The sequence below is a fragment of the Aotus nancymaae genome, unplaced genomic scaffold (assembly GCF_030222135.1).
Source record: "Aotus nancymaae isolate 86718 unplaced genomic scaffold, 86718_ANA_hifiasm-v0.15.2.pri h1tg000028l, whole genome shotgun sequence".
In the NCBI taxonomy this organism is placed as follows: Eukaryota; Metazoa; Chordata; class Mammalia; order Primates; family Aotidae; genus Aotus; species Aotus nancymaae.
Window position 1 is genome coordinate 32,643,716 of NW_026988441.1, and position 16,219 is coordinate 32,659,934.

At 44.2% G+C, this 16,219-nt stretch overlaps 1 protein-coding gene across 2 annotated transcripts in view; it reads left to right on the top strand.

The window, feature by feature from the left end:
- ZNF442 (zinc finger protein 442) overlaps positions 1-16,219 on the top strand; it is a 42,680-nt gene that overhangs the window by 13,608 nt on the left and 12,853 nt on the right. Inside the window, exon 1 of one of the 2 annotated variants that reach the window (XM_012435986.3) lies at positions 13,623-14,707. The exons of the other annotated variant lie outside the window; for it this stretch is intronic. Coding sequence (XP_012291409.2) covers positions 14,705-14,707 — 3 coding nt within the window. The 5' untranslated portion in view covers positions 13,623-14,704. Of the gene's footprint in view, positions 1-13,622; positions 14,708-16,219 lie in introns of those variants that run through there. 2 annotated transcript variants of the gene reach the window in all.

A 16,219-nucleotide genomic window follows, 5' to 3' on the forward strand; every position in this document is an offset into this window, starting at 1 on the left:
AACTGGCAAAGTTTTCAAGTATCCAAATCAGCGATTCTTTGTCTTCTAAATTTTCTGATCATCATCATCTATAGTGGATTCAGCAGACTTTGAAGTTCCTGGTTGGTAAGGATTTCTCTTTGCTCTTTTGTGTGTCATTTCAGACAGCGCTCCTCACCAACTTTTTTTTGCAACATTTCAAATACTCTTTTTTTTTTTTTTTTTTTGAGACGGAGTTTCATTCTTGTTACCCAGGCTGGAGTGCAATGGCGCGATCTCGGCTCACTGCAACCTCCGCCTCCTGGGTTCAGGCAATTCTCCTGCCTCAGCCTCCTGAGTAGCTGGGATTACAGGCACGCGCCACCATGCCCAGCTAATTTTTTGTATTAGTAGAGACGGGGTTTCACCATGTTGACCAGGATGGTCTCGATCTCTTGACCTCGTGATCCACCCGCCTCGGCCTCCCAAAGTGCTGGGATTACAGGCTTGAGCCACCGCGCCCGGCCTCAAATATTCTTAATGACTGCATCAATAGTGAGGAAGTCCCTGAAGACTCCCTTATTCCATGATGGCTTGTAACATACATTGGCTGTCCTGGGCTTTAGGGCATCTAAGCCTTTCCATTGTGAATGTCATTCAAAGTTAGCATCAAGACCCCATGAATTCACCCAAGGTCAGGTGGATATAAGTCACTTTAATGCACTTGATGATGCCTTGATCTAGTGACGCAGCAGTGATGTAGTTTTAGGAGGCAGAAATATCACTTGTATTTTTTTTTTTTTTGAGATGGAGTCTCGCCCTGTCACCCAGGCTAGAGTGTAGTGGCGCGATATTGGCTCACTGCAACACCTGTCTCCTGGGTTCAAGCAGTTCTCTGCCTCAGCCTCTCGAATAGTTGGGATTACAGGCACCCACCACCATGCTCAGCTAATTTTTGTATTTTTAGTAGAGACGGGGTTTCACTATCTTGGCCAGGCTGGTCTTGAACTCCTGACATCGTGATCCATCCGTCTTGGCCTCCCAAAGTGCTGGGATTACAGGCATAAGCCACCATACCCAGTCACTTGCATGTTTTTTTAGGCAAAACAAAGAGATTGGAGAGAGAGCCTGGAGTATTGTCAATTCTGAGGAAGACCTTGAGTGGAAGTCTCATTGAGGTATTCTGTCACATCAGGAGTGAAGCATTGGTAAAAGAAAGCCTTCTTATTTTCTTGCCAGGATACAGGTGAGCAAGTTTTGCTTTTGTCCTAAAGAACCTACTGATTGCCCAGTAGATGAAGCCTGGGTTATTCTTGTGAACTGATGTATTGCCTGACAGCACCAGAATAAGGTGGTCTTTCCAGGCCTTGAACCCCAGTACCTGCACTCACGGATGAGGGTGCCATTGGACATCTTCTAGAATATGCCTGATTCATGACAGTAGAAGATTTGCTCTGGAAGGTAGTCTTTCTTTTTTGTTTTATGAGCTCTTCTAGGAATGCTGTGGTTTCCCTGGTATCAGCCAATGACAATTCTTTCCTGTGGTCTTCAAGTTCTTGGGCTGCAGTGTGTTTCATAGCTAGCCTAGCCAGACCTTACTGGCTTCAGACTCCTTCCTCTTGCTCTCCTCAGCCCTCTCACAGTAGTGCTCATAGAGGCTAAGTGTTTTTTCAGGTATGATGTTACCATCAACAGGGATGTGGTTCTTTGATGTGTCCTCTAGCCACACAGTTAATGCTTTCTTAGTCTTTATACTTAGTTTATCGTGAACCATAGAGATCATTTTTGCCATCATAGGGGCAGCTCTAACACTTTCAGGAACTTCAGCTTCTCTTTGCTTTAGTGTGGGATTTCTTGGTTCCTTTTATTTATTTATTTATTTTCTATTGGTTTGGTGTGACTGAAGATCTTGGTTCCTTCTTACTGACCTTACGAACTTTCCAAGGTGACATGCCACTTTTCAAAACATCTTAGGTTTGTATTTTCTGATTGAGAAAGCACTTTTTGTTCCCTGCTAACCTTTTAGGGATAGCTTTGACCATTTGATTCCTTCTTAGGAGCCATTTTTGAACGTTTTTAAAATTTTTTATGTATGACATCTCAAGGGACTCTAAATCAACAAAACAGTCTTTAAAAGCCGGAACAAAGTTGGTGGACTCATACTTCTGGATTTCAAAACTTATTACAAATCCATACTAATAAAAACAGTTTGGTACTAGTGCAATAACACATAAATAGACAAGGCAACAAGATAGACAGCACAGAAAGTCTAATAAAGTCTAATTTATATAAAGTCTTAACAGTTTTTGAAAAGTCTGCTTTGACTATTCAATGGGGGATAGCTTAGTGTTTCCACAGAATGATGCTGTTGGGAAATGCATGTCCACATGCAACAGGATGAACTTGTACCCTTACCTAACATGTATGAAAGTTCAAATGAATGAAATACCTAAGTGTACATCTTAGATCTATAACTATTAGGTGAAAATACATAGTAAAAGCTGTATGACAGTGAATTTTGCAATGATTTCCTAGATTTGACACCAAAAGCATAACCCATAAGGGAAAAAATAATACAGACTTTATGGAGCTTATGCATCAAAAGGCAATATTAACAGAGTAAATGGGTAACCCATAGAATGGGAGAAACTATTTCCAAATTATATATCCGATAAGGGGTTAACATGCAGATTATTTAGAGAACTATAAAAAGTTAGCTACTAATAAATCACTTGTTACAGAATTAATGTTTATGTCCTTATAAAATTGTATTTATTTTTCCACTTCCCTGATGTGGCAGTATGAGGCAATGGTTTTTTTGAGATATGATAAGGATTAGGTTAAATTATGAGAGTGGAGCCTCAAAAATGAGAGTGGGCTGTGCATGGTGGCTCATGCCTGTTATGGCAGCACTTTGAATGGCCAAGGTGAGAGGATCACTTGAGGCTTGCATTTCTTTTTGGTAGCTGGGATTGCAGGCTCCTGCCACCATGCCCGGCTAATTAAGTAGAGATGCGAAACCCCATCTCTACTAAAAATACAAAAGTATTTGGGCATGGTGGTGGATGCTTGTAGTTCTAGCTACTTGGGAGGCTGAGGTGGGAGAATCTCTGAAACCCAGGAAGCAGAGGTTGTAGTCAGCTGAGATCGTGCCACTGCACTCCAGCCTGGGCAATAGGGTGAGACTACATCTCAAAAAAAAAGAAATACATGTTCCATCTTACCTTTATACTTATTTTATGATCTTTAATGGAGCTCTCTGTTTTTTCTGTTTATTTTGACATCCTTTGGTTTCAGATATAAGAACTTTACTCTTTCTTGTAGGTTTAGTGTGCTAGGAACAGATTGTCTCAATGTGTACTTTTTTCTTTTTTTTTTTTAAGATGGAGTTTCACTCTTGTTGTCCAAGCTGGAGTGCAGTGGCACGATCACGGCTCACTGTAATCTCTGCCTCCTGGGTCAAGCGATTCTCCTGCCTCAGCCTCCCAAGTAGCTAGGATTGCCACCACACGCAGCTAATTATTTTGTATTTTTAGTAGAAACGGTTTCCCTGTGTTAGCCAGGCTGGTCTCGAACCCTTGACCTCCAATGATCTGCCCGCCTCGGCCTCCCAAAGTGCTGAGTGTGAGTCACCACGCCTGACCAATGTGTATGTTTTTAAACATGCAAAAGCTTTATTTTCCAAGCTTTCCAAATGTAGAATTTTTGATTCAAATATGTTTTCGAGCACAGCATGTTGAGGAACTGGCATGTGAGAGGCTTCCCACTGAAAGGAGGACCATAACCTAACTAAAAACAAATCTATTTCATCCCAATCATTTATTATTACAGCAGTCTATATAACTTAATATCAAAAAAACAATGAACGGGCTGGATGTGGTGGCTCACATCTGTAATCCCAGCACTTTGGGAGGCTGAGGTGGGCGGTTTGCCTCAGAAGAGGAAGGCTCAGGGGATTGGAGGGGAAGCGAAGGGTTGTTTTCTGTTTGGCCATGATACATTTGAGACAATCAAAGGGAAGTGTTGAGTAGACCGTTGGACCCTGGAGTTTCTGGAGCTTTGAAGAAGGATCTGGATGTATCTTTGAAAGTCTTTAGCATAATTAGGCTATTTGGAGTTCTGGATACAGAAGAGGTCACCTGGTTTTAGGCTGAGAGGTAAATTAGAAGGAGGGTTCAAGAGAAAAGGAAGCACTCTCCTCCTCTAACGGTAACAGGAGGAGGAGGCTGCAAGAGACTGGGAAGGCCAGTGAGGTAGGAGAAAGAGGTGGATATCCTCTTCTAGAAGCCTCCAGGAGAAGGTATTTCAAGATGGGAGAGTGGTCAGCTGTGTCACAGGTAGCTGAGAGTTTGAATAAAATGAGGAATGCTGGTGGACTGTAGAATTTGCCAAGTGTTTGTCCACCACAGGCCTTGATAAGAGCTGTTTCATTGGAGTATTCATGAGAATGTGTATTCCAAATAGATCTCAAAGATGTTGCCTAGAGGGTAGTGTTACTCTTGAAACCGCCAAGTATAGCCACTGGAACTGTGTTTCTGTAAGATCCCCTTTGGTGCTGGTTCCAACTAGAATGTGCACAGGATGGGCTTATACTATACGTGTTACCATGGAATTTTCTGTTTGCATTTAATATTCCATACACATACGTTTACATTTTGTTTGTGGCAGTGTCACAATTCATAGTGTGACTCTACCATATTATATTCAACCTTTATCTTAAACCACTGGACCACATATATGTAGGTATACTTCTGGAACTTTTATGTTGTTCTATTAGTGTATTTGTCTATCTTTATGCCAATGACATGTTATCTTGATTTGGCTTTGTTAAGTCTTTCAATTTTTTTTGTTTTGTTTTGTTGAGAATCATTTAGCTATTAGTTTACTGATTTCAAGTTTTTTCCATATTAATTTTATAACTCCATAATACACTGCTATTTTTTTCTTTTTCTTTTTTTTTTTGAGACAGAGTTTCGCTCTTGCTACCCAGGCTGGAGTGCAATGGCGCGATCTCGGCTCCCCACAACCTCTGCCTCCTGGGTTCAAGCAATTCTCCTGCCTCAGCCTCCCGAGTAGCTGGGACTGCAGGCGTGCGCCACCATGCCCAGCTAATTTTTGTATTTTTAGTAGAGACAGGGTTTCACCATGTTGACCAGGATGGTCTCGATCTCTTGACCTTGTGATCTACCTGCCTCAGCCTCCCAAAGTGCTGGAATTATAGACGGGAGCCACCGCGTCCGGCCCTATTTTTTGTTGTTTTGCTCTTGTTGCCCAGCCTGGAGTGCAATGCTGCAATCTCGGTTCACTGCAACCTCTGCCTCCCAGGTTCAGGCAATTCTCCCACTTTAGCTTCCTGAGTAGCTAGGATTACAGGTATCCACAACCACGCCCAGCTAATTTTATATTTTTAGTAGAGACGGGGTTGCTCCATGTTGGTCAGGCTGGTCTCAAACTCCTGACCTTAGGTGATCTGCCTGCCTCAGCCTCCCAAAGTGCTGGGATTACAGGTGTGAGCCACCACTGTGCCTGGTCTGTTTTTCTTTTTCTTTTTCTTTTTTTTTACAGGTTCAGTGATCTGTGCAGATACATGCTGCTACCATGCCAGTTAATTTTTTAATTTTTTGTAGAGAGTCTTGCTGTGTTGCTCAGCCTGGTCTTGAACTCCTGGACTCATGCATTCCTCTGGCCTCGTTCTCCCAAAGTGCTGAGATTACAGGCGTGAGTCACCACACCTGGCTGGACCTTTTTTTTTTTTTTTGAGATGGAGTCTCACTCTGTTGCCCAGGCTAGAGTGCAGTAGTGTGATCTTGGCTCACTACAACCTCTGCCTCTTGGGTTGGAGTAATTCTTCTGCCTCAGCCTCCCAGATAGCTGGGATTACAGGTGCCCGCCTGGTAATTTTTGTATTTTTAGTAGAAACGGGGTTTTACCATATTGGCCAGTCGGGTCTTGAAATCCTGACCTCAGGTGATCCACCCACCTCGGCCTCCCAGAGTGCTGAGATTACAGGTGTGAACCACCGCACCCGACCCAGACCTTTTTTAATGAGCCCATATGCTGATTGCAAACACATTAATTATGACTAAATAAAGTATTTTCCATTCATTTGGAAAGATGTTGTTTGCTCAATATAGGATTCTTTGTTGATATACTTGTTCTTTTAGTTCTTTAAGGATATTGTTCCATTGTCTTCCAGTTTGCATTGTTTCTGATAATAAGTATGTAATCAATGTTACATTTGGTTGTCTGTTGTTAAGGTGTCTTTTTCCCCCGGTTTCTTCAAGTAATTCTTTATTATACCTGGTTATCAGCAATTTGATGCTGTGTCTTGGTGTGGATTTGTTGATATATATTGTGGCTGTGGTTTGTTGAGCTTTTTGCATCTCTAGGTTCATAGTTTTTATTTGTTTTGGAAAATATGGGACTAATATTTGTTGCCTTTTTTTTTTTTTTTTTTTTTTGGATAGAGGGTCTCACTCCGTTACCCAGGATGGAGTACAGTGGCTCAAACATGGCTCAGTGCAGCCTCATCCTCCTAGGCTCAAGTGATCCTTCCAACTCAGCCTCCCAAGTAGCTAAGACTACAGGTGTGCACCACCATGCCCAGCTAATTTTTTGTAATTTTAGTAGAGATGAGGTTTCACTGTATTAGCCAAGATGGTCTCGATCTCCTGACCTCATGATCTGCCTGTCTCAGCCTCCCAAAATGCTGGGATTACAGGTCTGAGCCACCGTGCCTGGCCTATTTTGCAACACTTTAAAGTAGTTCTTGCCAAATTTGACCCTGACTGAGTTATAGTAGATGTAGAACAGAGAGCCTTGTTTCAGACCTTTGGAAAGTCCCCATACCAATTTGAAAATACAGAGGTGATACTTGAGTGACTAGGGTTTTATACGGGATCTCCAGCTGCTGACTTTAAGACTGGCACGGAGGTGGGGAGGGATTGGGCCTAGGACAAACAGAAACTCCACAAGGCTTTCCTGCCATTTTCACTTTCATTTTTATTTATCTTTATCTCTCTGTTAATAGTATGGGGTGCTGAATATTATAATTTCAAAATTCTTCATCTGTTTTTATAATGCTGTCACTTTCTTAATGAGGAAGTTTTAAGCATTTTTAGACATTTTTTACTTCAGTTAGATTTGGTAATGTCATCTTGACTACTAAAGGTTTGTTTTAGGGATTTAAGGAATATTATACATATTCATAAGAGATGACTGAGTTATTTCTAAGAACACGCACAGTCCGCCCTTTGTTTCCTTCTCTTTTGACATTACCCAATAATAAGTTTAAGATTTTTTCCTTGGGATTGTGAAGTATATTTTATTAGTCTTTTGTCAAACTTCACTATGTTTGATCTAGTGGAAACCAGTTGCCAGCTTCCAGATATTCTCTCTTACTGTAATCACACATACGCTGGGCAAGATCCCCCGATCACAAGTTGCAACAAAGAATATGAAATGTAATCCACTGGCATTGTTCATTAGAGACTCAGTGCCCAGAGTGTTTCCTCATGGCTGTTTTTCTCTTGTTTTTGCTGCTTTTAACAGAATAAGTGAACCTGGGTAATTGATAAGAAATCATACTTAGTTTTTACAGTTCTGGAGACTGTCCCAGGTCAAGGCTGGGAATCTGGTGAGAACCTCTTGCCGGTGGGGACTCTGCAGATTCCCTAGGTAGCACAGGTATCACATGGTGAGGGGATTAAGTGTGTAGCTCAGATCTTTTCTTCCTCTCATGATGGCAACTGTGCCACTCCTGAGATAACCCATTTATTCATTCAGCCATTATGGATTAATTTATTTATGAGCTCCAAACCCTCAAGACCCAATCACCTTTTAAAGCCCCACCTTTGATTACTTCCACATTGGAGATTAACATTCAACCTGTGTGTTTTGGAGGGGACAGACATTCAAACTTAGCAGTGGCTGATCAGGTAGGTGCACTCCCTCTGCTGAGTATGAAACAAAATTCCAACTCTCAGAGGACTATAGGAGCTAAGTAAATGCCTTATTTTTTTTTTCATAAATAGTTTAGGTACACTCAGCCCCTGTTACTAGTCACATTGGTGGGGACCCTCCCTAAATCTAGTGCCTAGACAACATTGTAAACAAGCATTTGTAAGTATATGTAGTCTCAGGACTACTAATGTTAACTCTCTTTTGCACACTAAGTAGTAAGACTTTGTCATAATAAGAACTGCAGATCCACTGGAGAAATAGACATTAAGGTCCATGTAATAATACTCACTTCACTCACCAAAAGGAGACCTGTTCCAATTCAGCTGTTGCATTAGCAAACACATTCAATTTTAGCATCAGAATTGCTATGTGGGAGACAGTGAGTGTAGACAGAGAATGAAAGTGGATTTACCATGTCATTGAATAAATGCTTAGAAACCATGCACCCAGGAAATTTAAGAAGTATAGATTCTCAGTACTGTCAACCTCATCTTTCCTCATCTACGTATGTGGGATGTTTCAGGACTCAGTTGCTTTTGAGGATGTGACTGTGAACTTTACCTGGGAAGAGTGGACTTTGCTGGGTCCTTGCCAGAAGAATCTCTACAAAGATGTGATGCAGGAAACCATCAGGAACCTGGACTGTATAAATAAGGATGATGTCATATCTCCACTTAGTCAATTAGAGACATTTGTTTCTTGATCTGCAATGCTGTTCAAAGATTTGCAGTATGGGAAGGGGGTATGATTGACCATAGAATAACACAGGGTTTAGGGGTGCCATCCTCCCAAGCAATTGCACATCCTGATGCAACTTTTTTCTACCACAGCTTAACTAATGTTCACTGGCACTCTGATTGGTCATATAAGCTGTTGATTAATATATATATATTGTGTGTCGTATTTATCATATACTATATTCTCACAATAACATAAGCTAAAGAAAGAAAATGGCAATATGGGCTGGGTGTGGTGGCTCACGCCTGTAATCCCACGCCTTGGGAGGCTGAGGTGGGTGGATCACTTGAGACCAGGAGTTCCAGCCTGGCCAACATGGTGAAACCCTGTCTCTACTAAAAATACAAAAAAAATTAGCTGGGTGTGGTGGCACATGCCTGTAATCTCAACTGCTTGGGAGGCTGAGGCCTGAGAATTTCTTTAACCTGGGAGGTGGAGGTTGCAGTGAGCCGAAATCTCACTACCTCACTCCAGCCTGGGTGACAGAGCAAGACTCTGTCTCAAAAAAAAAGAAAATTATGATATGAAAATCATAAGGAAGAGAAACTATAGTTACTATTCCTTAAGTGGAAGTAGATGCTCATAAAGGTTTTCATCCTTGTTGTCTTCATATTGAGGAGGCTGAGTAAGAGGAGAGGTTGGTTTTGCTATCTCAGGTATAGCAGAAACGGAGGAAAATTTGTATATAAATGGATTTGAGCAGTTCAAAACTGTTTTTCAAGAGGCCACTGTAGTTTGATGAATGAATCGTGCATGATTGCACTATAATATCTTAAGTTTTTCTATAATTTTGTAAAAAATTTTTCTAGGTCTATCTTTTAGGAATGAAATGGGAAGACCAGATCATTGAAGATCAATACAAAAGTCCCAGGAGAAATGTAATTTGCTGTCACAGGAGAAAGATACGTCTCTGGAGTCATTCTTCAAATGATAGGAATTTTTACAAAGAAGCAAAGAAAATGAACAAGCCCAGCTCAAATTTATTTATTTATTTAATTTTTTTTTTTGAGACGGAGTTTCGCTCTTGTTACCCAGGCTGGAGTGCAATGGCGTGATCTCAGCTCACTGCAACCTCCGCCTCCTGGGTTCAGGCAATTCTCCTGCCTCAGCCTCCTGAGTAGCTGGGATTATAGGCACGCACCACCATGCCCAGCTAATTTTTTGTATTTTTAGTAGAGACGGGGTTTCACCATGTTGACCAGGATGGTTTCGATCTCTTGACCTTGTGATCCACCCGCCTCGGCCTCCCAAAGTGCTGGGATTACAGGCTTGAGCCACCGCGCCCGGCCACAAATTTATTTATTTTAGAAGATTTTCTTCAAAAGTATATACTTGTTTCATAGCTATTCAAGTGTTTGCATAATAGTTTCCATGGAAGCAACATTAAGAATCCCCACATTGCTGGGTGCGGTGGCTCACGCTTGTAATCCCAACACTTTAGAAGGCTGAGGTGGGTGGACCATGAGGTCAGGAGTTCGAGACCAGCCTCACCAACATGGTGAAACCCCATCTCTACTAAAAATAAAAAAATTAGCCGGGCATGGTGGTGCACGCCTGTAATCCCAGCTACTCAGGAGGCTGAGGCAGGAGAATTGCCTGAACCCAGGAGGCGGAGGTTGTGGTGAGCTGAGATCATGCCATTGCACTCCAGCCTGGGCAACAGAGTGAGACTCTGTCTCAAAAACAAAACAAAGCAAACAAACAAAAAATCAAGAACAAGATTAGTAGGCTCTAACTTCTGGATTTCAAAACATACTGCAAATCTATGCTAATAACATGTTTGGTACTAGCATAATGACACAGAAGTAGACCAGTGCAACAAAATAAATAGCACAGAAGTATGCCTTTGCAATTTAAGTCCAATAATTTGTAACAAGTTTGCTGTGACCTTTCAATGGGGGTATAGATTAGTATTTATATTAGTATTTTGTTTTAGTAGCTCAAGCTGTGTAAAACATAACTCCATTAAAAAATAGGTCAAGGACTTACTCTAATGAGCATGTACAAATAGACAATAGTTACCTGAAGATCTTTAGCATCACTCATCATGAGGGACATGCAAATGAAAACCACAATGATGGACAGGCACGGTGGTTCATGCTTGTAATCTCCCACTTTAGGAGGCCAAGGTGGGGGAATCACGAGGTCAAGAGATCAAGACCATCCTGGCCAACTTGGTGAAACCCCGTCTCTACAAAAATACAAAATTAGCGGGGTTTGGAGGTGTGTGCCTGTAGTCCCAGCTACGCAGGATGCTGAGGTAGGACAATCACTTGAACCTGGGAGACAGAGGTTGCAGTGAGCCGAGATCGCACCACTGCACTCCAGCCTGGTGACAGAGCGAGACTCTGTCTCAAAAAACAAACAAGCCAGGCGCAGTGGCTCACACCTGTAATCCCAGCACTTTGGGAGGCCAGGGCGGGTGGACCATGAGGTCAGGAGATTGAGATCATCCTGGTAACTTGGCGAAACCCTGTCTCTACTAAAAAAATACAAAAAAGTTAGCTGGGCGTGGTAGCACATGCCTGTAGTCCCAGCTACTCCAGAGGCTGAGGCAGGAGAATCCTTGAACCTGGCACCCTTCTTTCAACAATTTTGGCTAGACCAAGGTTGTGGTGAGCCGAGATTGCACCACTGCAAGACTCCATCTCACAACAATAAAAAAAACCACCCACATTCACAGACTCTAGAGTGCTTCTAAGAATAACAAAATAAATGCTGACAATGATGTGAAATAATTGGGGCCTTTGTACACTGTGGGAATGCAAAATAGTACAACCACTGTTGAAAACTGTAGGATAGATCATCAAGAAATCCAAAATTGAAATAACATAGGATCCACATTTCTGCTTTCTGGGAATCTGCCCAAAATTATTGAAAGAAGGATCTCAGGTAAGAAGGCTTTTATGTGCCAGGTGGGCATAAGGCACCTTCTTTCTGTCCTTCCCTGAAGCCCGGTGGGCCCTTGTCAGAAAGGGTTGTTGGCAGGCAGAAGGGTCTCAAATGTTTTTCCAAGGGTGACAGATGGACTGGGTCATTTGAAGAAATACTTTTGAAAGAAAGTATTTACCTCAAAGAAGGTAAACCCATATTTATAGCAGCATAATTTACCAACAGATAAACTGTGAAAGCAACCCTCATGTTTATTGACAGATGGTACTATATGCGTACAATGGAATATCGGTCAGTCTTCAAGGAAGGAAAATGTGACATATGCTACAGCGTGGGTGAACCTTGCGGATATTGTGCTAAGTGAAATGGGCCATTCATATGAGGAAAACTACTTTATGAAGTCAGTTCACCTAATTCCTCCCACTTTCCTCCAGATATGGACTCTTTGAAATATAGGAAATTGAGAAAATACAATGCAAAATTAGAGAAGATTGACTTGTAATTCTGAACCTGGGCTGCAAGTTCAAGAAATGGATGAAGAAGATCATGACCTGCACAGGAAATAATTTTCTGACTTTAATAGTATAGTGAAGGTTGAAAAAGATGTGGCTGGGCATGGTGGCTCATGACTATGATCCCAGCACTTTGGGAGGCCAAGGTGGGCAGATTGCCTGAGGTCGGGAGTTTGAGACCAGCCTGGCCAGTATCGTGAAACCCAGTCTCTACCAAAAATACAACCCGGGAGGCAGAGGTTGCAGTGAGCCAAGATCGTGCTTTGAAAAAAAGTTGGGAAATGCTGCTTTAGAGCATCAACACCTTGTTGTCATACAAAAATCCGCACCCATAGAAGAAAATCATGGTGGCTTTTTGAACATGTGTGATATAAAGAGACATGTTTATGATTTGTGCTTGCACATGTGAAATTCCTTTCTGCCCATACTACAAACCTTCCCGTCCCATACCTAGCTGCTTAAAATTCCCCAGCTTCCCGCAGCTCTAGGAGGAGGTAGTGTCTTGGGAGCAAGAGACTCTGACCCCATCTCCTTCTCTGGCCAGAAAATAAATCCTGCTTGCCTTTTTTTTGTTTCATTAGTTATTCTTTCATTGTGCATACAAACTAGAGAAAGAACTCAGTTTACCGGTGACGGTGACACTTGTATTTCATACAAATATGGGAAACCTTTATATTTTCAAAAGCCTTGGCTTTTGATTGGAGTATTTAATTCATTAATATTTAAAGTCTTGAATGAGAGAGCATGTCCACACTGTGCAGAGGACACAGGAGGGCAAGCTGAGTTTCCTCCTCTTTAAATCCTTCAGTGCCCCTGCTTCATCACCAGGTGCTGATCCCACTTGTAACTGGCAAAAGGGTCTGACTGCTCGCCACTTGTATAAAGAAGTCAAAATAATAACAACTTGTAATAAGGAGTGAAATTTCTATATTATCTGTCCTAGCAGGGAAGAGCTGAAAGCAACCCCACTGTTCAATTTGTGGAGGAGATGCAGGGGTTTTTATAGGAAGGGTTTGGAATGCAGAAGAGGCGAGGGGGGCTAGGAGGTACCAGGTGGTGTGACTTGCTCTGGTTGCCCCTCTTGAATTGTCCCATTTGGTGAAGGGACTACTCCATTGTGGATCCTGCCAGGTTATAAATTAGTCGCAGACAATCTCTAGTCAATCTTCAGCTGGGTGTGGGTTTGGTCTTTGAATTTATCTTTTGTTGGAGAGAATTCCAGAGGTGTCTGGTCCCTACCAGGATGTAACCCCTGAAGCTTCTAAGGAAATATATGACCAAATAAGAGAGCATAGTGTGTGCTTAATAAGTATTTAGGTAAATAAATGTGCATAGGCTGGGCATGTTGGCTCATGCCTGTAATCCTAGCACTTTGGGAGGCCAAGGCCGTAAGATTGCCTGAGCTCCGGAGTTTGAGACCAGCCTGGGCAACAAGGTGAAAACCCCGACTCTAATAGAATACAAAAAGTTAGCTGGTCGTGGTGGTGGGTGCCTGTAATCCTAGCTACTCGGGAGGCTGAGGCAGGAGAATCTCTTGAACCCAGGAGGTGGAGGTTGCAGTGAGCCGAGATTGTGCCACTGCACTCCAGCCTGGGTGACAAAGCGAGACTGTGTCTCCAAAAACATAAAAATCAATATGCATAAGGCATGGCAGTATAGTATGGGAAAGGAAAGGGAGTGGAGGTTCACAGCACTTTCTGAGGCTGTATTTAAAGATGAGAGGAAAAGGGAAAGAAGAAGAAGGAAAAAAAATTTTAAATGCAGTTTGAGACTCAGCTGCTAAGCTGCTGGTTACATACTCTGGGACTCAATTTCAGGAGTCAGAATCTGGCCCCTAAACTTGGGAATATGTTTAACCTCCTGAAAGGGGGTTTCCTGCTGAACTGTGGCTGAAAGTTCTCTGAACTAATTTAGGTTTCTTTCTTTTCCCCTCTTTTGATTCCATTATACAAGATTGCTGCCATATAATTCCAGATTTTCCATGCACTTAATTTTATTTCATTCTTGATGGGTTTTTATTTTCTGATCTGAGAATGAGAGAGAGAGAAGGTGGGTTAAAGGCTTGGCTAGGCAGCCAGTAGCTTCATCCCAAATTCCTGATCCCCGGAAGACACCAGGCCTTCCCTCCTGCTTCAGAGTGGTTTGTGTGGCCTGGGCTCCCCTTCTGCTCTGAGGCCAGGGGACGGCTCCACTGGGCAGTGAGTCTGGAATTCTCTGCACACGCTCGTGGGTCCCCGTCAAGGAAGAAAGAGTAGGAAGAGCCCATTGAGTACAGGCAGAAAATTCCGCTTAAATGCAAATGTCCACTGGGAGGGATCAGGTCATAGCGAAGGGAGGAAGCCCACCCTATCAAGAGCTGTATCTGGAACGGCTCCATCTGGAACAGCTCCAATCGGCTGTGTAATGCTTCTTCTGTCAATCAGTCCCCTGGTGGGGCGGAACTTGGAGCTCTACCCAGTCATGGGTGGGGGCGAGTTCGTGGGAACTGTCAATCAGGCGCGCTGCCGGGAGGAGGGTGGAGCCTTCTCCTCTGAGCTCTGGCTCCCGGCTTTGTTGCTAAGAGACGCTCTGGCAGGTCAGTGGCCGGTTCTGTCACACTGAGTCCTATACTGGCAGCGGTAGCCTTGAGGAGAACCCGGGAAATGGTGAGTGTGCGGGGCCCGGCGTCCTGAGGCAGGGTGAAGGGCTGGTTGGAACCGGCCAGAACTGGCTGTGGCGGGACCCGGGCGTCCCCGCGGCGACTCTGGGGTCTGCGGCCCCGAGTTTCCCTGGCGCAGCTCGGGCCTCGGTCCCCTCGGCCGCAGGATGAGGGTGGGGCTGGGCCGGCAACCGGGACCCAGGGCGTTCTGTCCCGTCGTGCGCGGCGACTGTGGCCCCGGCCCCGGCCCCTGCCCCGTCGTCCTCTCGGCAGCTCCGCGCCCGCAGCCCTGCGTCTCCCCAGATTGTGCGGCTGTAACCGGCACAGGTTCGCGGCCCGAGTCACTGCACCGACACGCCAAGAGCTGCAGCAGAAACAGTTTAATAGGGGGAGAGGGGAGGACACCCCAGATCCGCCTCCCTGAGGGATCTGGGGTCTGGACAGGGGCGGCTGGGATGTGGGGTCTCTGGTTGGTGGGGAAATGAGGGGCGAATCCTGGGACAGGAGGTGAAGAAACTGCGTTCTCCTGCTGAGTGGGCTTCCTCGTGGGGTCTTCAGCCTACGTGGCGCCAGCCTTTCCGCTGGAATTCAAGATCTGAGAAAGGATTTAAGCGACTCTTGAGCAGCACTCAGAGATCTTATCCCCAGGCACAGTGGGGAAGCCGGCGTCTGCTGTGACCTGACTCTCAGGGAGGCGGCCCCGTGAGGCGGCGGGGCTGAGGGCACCTGGTTAATATCAGCTGCAATCTCACCTCCAGTCTGGCCCTCAGTTCCTGTGAACCCGGTGAGGGTGGGAGGGTCACCAGGCGGAATCCAGACTCTTGCGTGGGGTTCATGCATGGGTGGAGCTGTGGTCTGTGGGGTCGCCAGTCCCTTCTTTTCTTCCCAGGGTGACTGATTCTTCCTCTAGTTTTTCAGAGATGAGGGCAGTAGGGCCTCAAATCCACCACCTATTCCCTCATCCTAACTTCTCCTGGGGCTGATAGTAAATCCCTTAGTTTCCAGATCCTTCCCCAGGCTAACTTTCTCTCCTCAATTCACAGCAACATCATGAATTCCTCCCTCCCCGACCCACGTGTGCTAATTCAGTCCCAGTATTTTAATTTTCATTTTATTTTCAGAGAGCAATGTGTGGCTGCTGCTTCTGCTTCTTCTGCTTCTGCTTCTTCTGCTTCTGCTTCTGCTTCTTCCTTCTCCCTCTTCCCTCTTCCTTCTTTCTTCTTTTTTTCTTTTTTTTTTAATTATTATTTTTTTATAAAGACGGGATTTCACCATGTTGGTCAGGTTGGTCTTGAACTCCCGACCTCAGGTGATCCGCCCGCCTTGGCCTCCAAAGTGCTTGGATTATAGGCATGAGCCACGGCGCCCAGCCTTCTTCTTCTTTTTTTGAGGCAGAGTTTCGCTCTTGTTGCCCAGGCTGGAGTGCAGTGGTGCGATCTCGGAACCCAGGTGCATCCTCTTCCTCCTGGGTTCAAGCAATTTTCCTGCCTCAGCCTCCTGAGTAGCTGGGATGACAGGC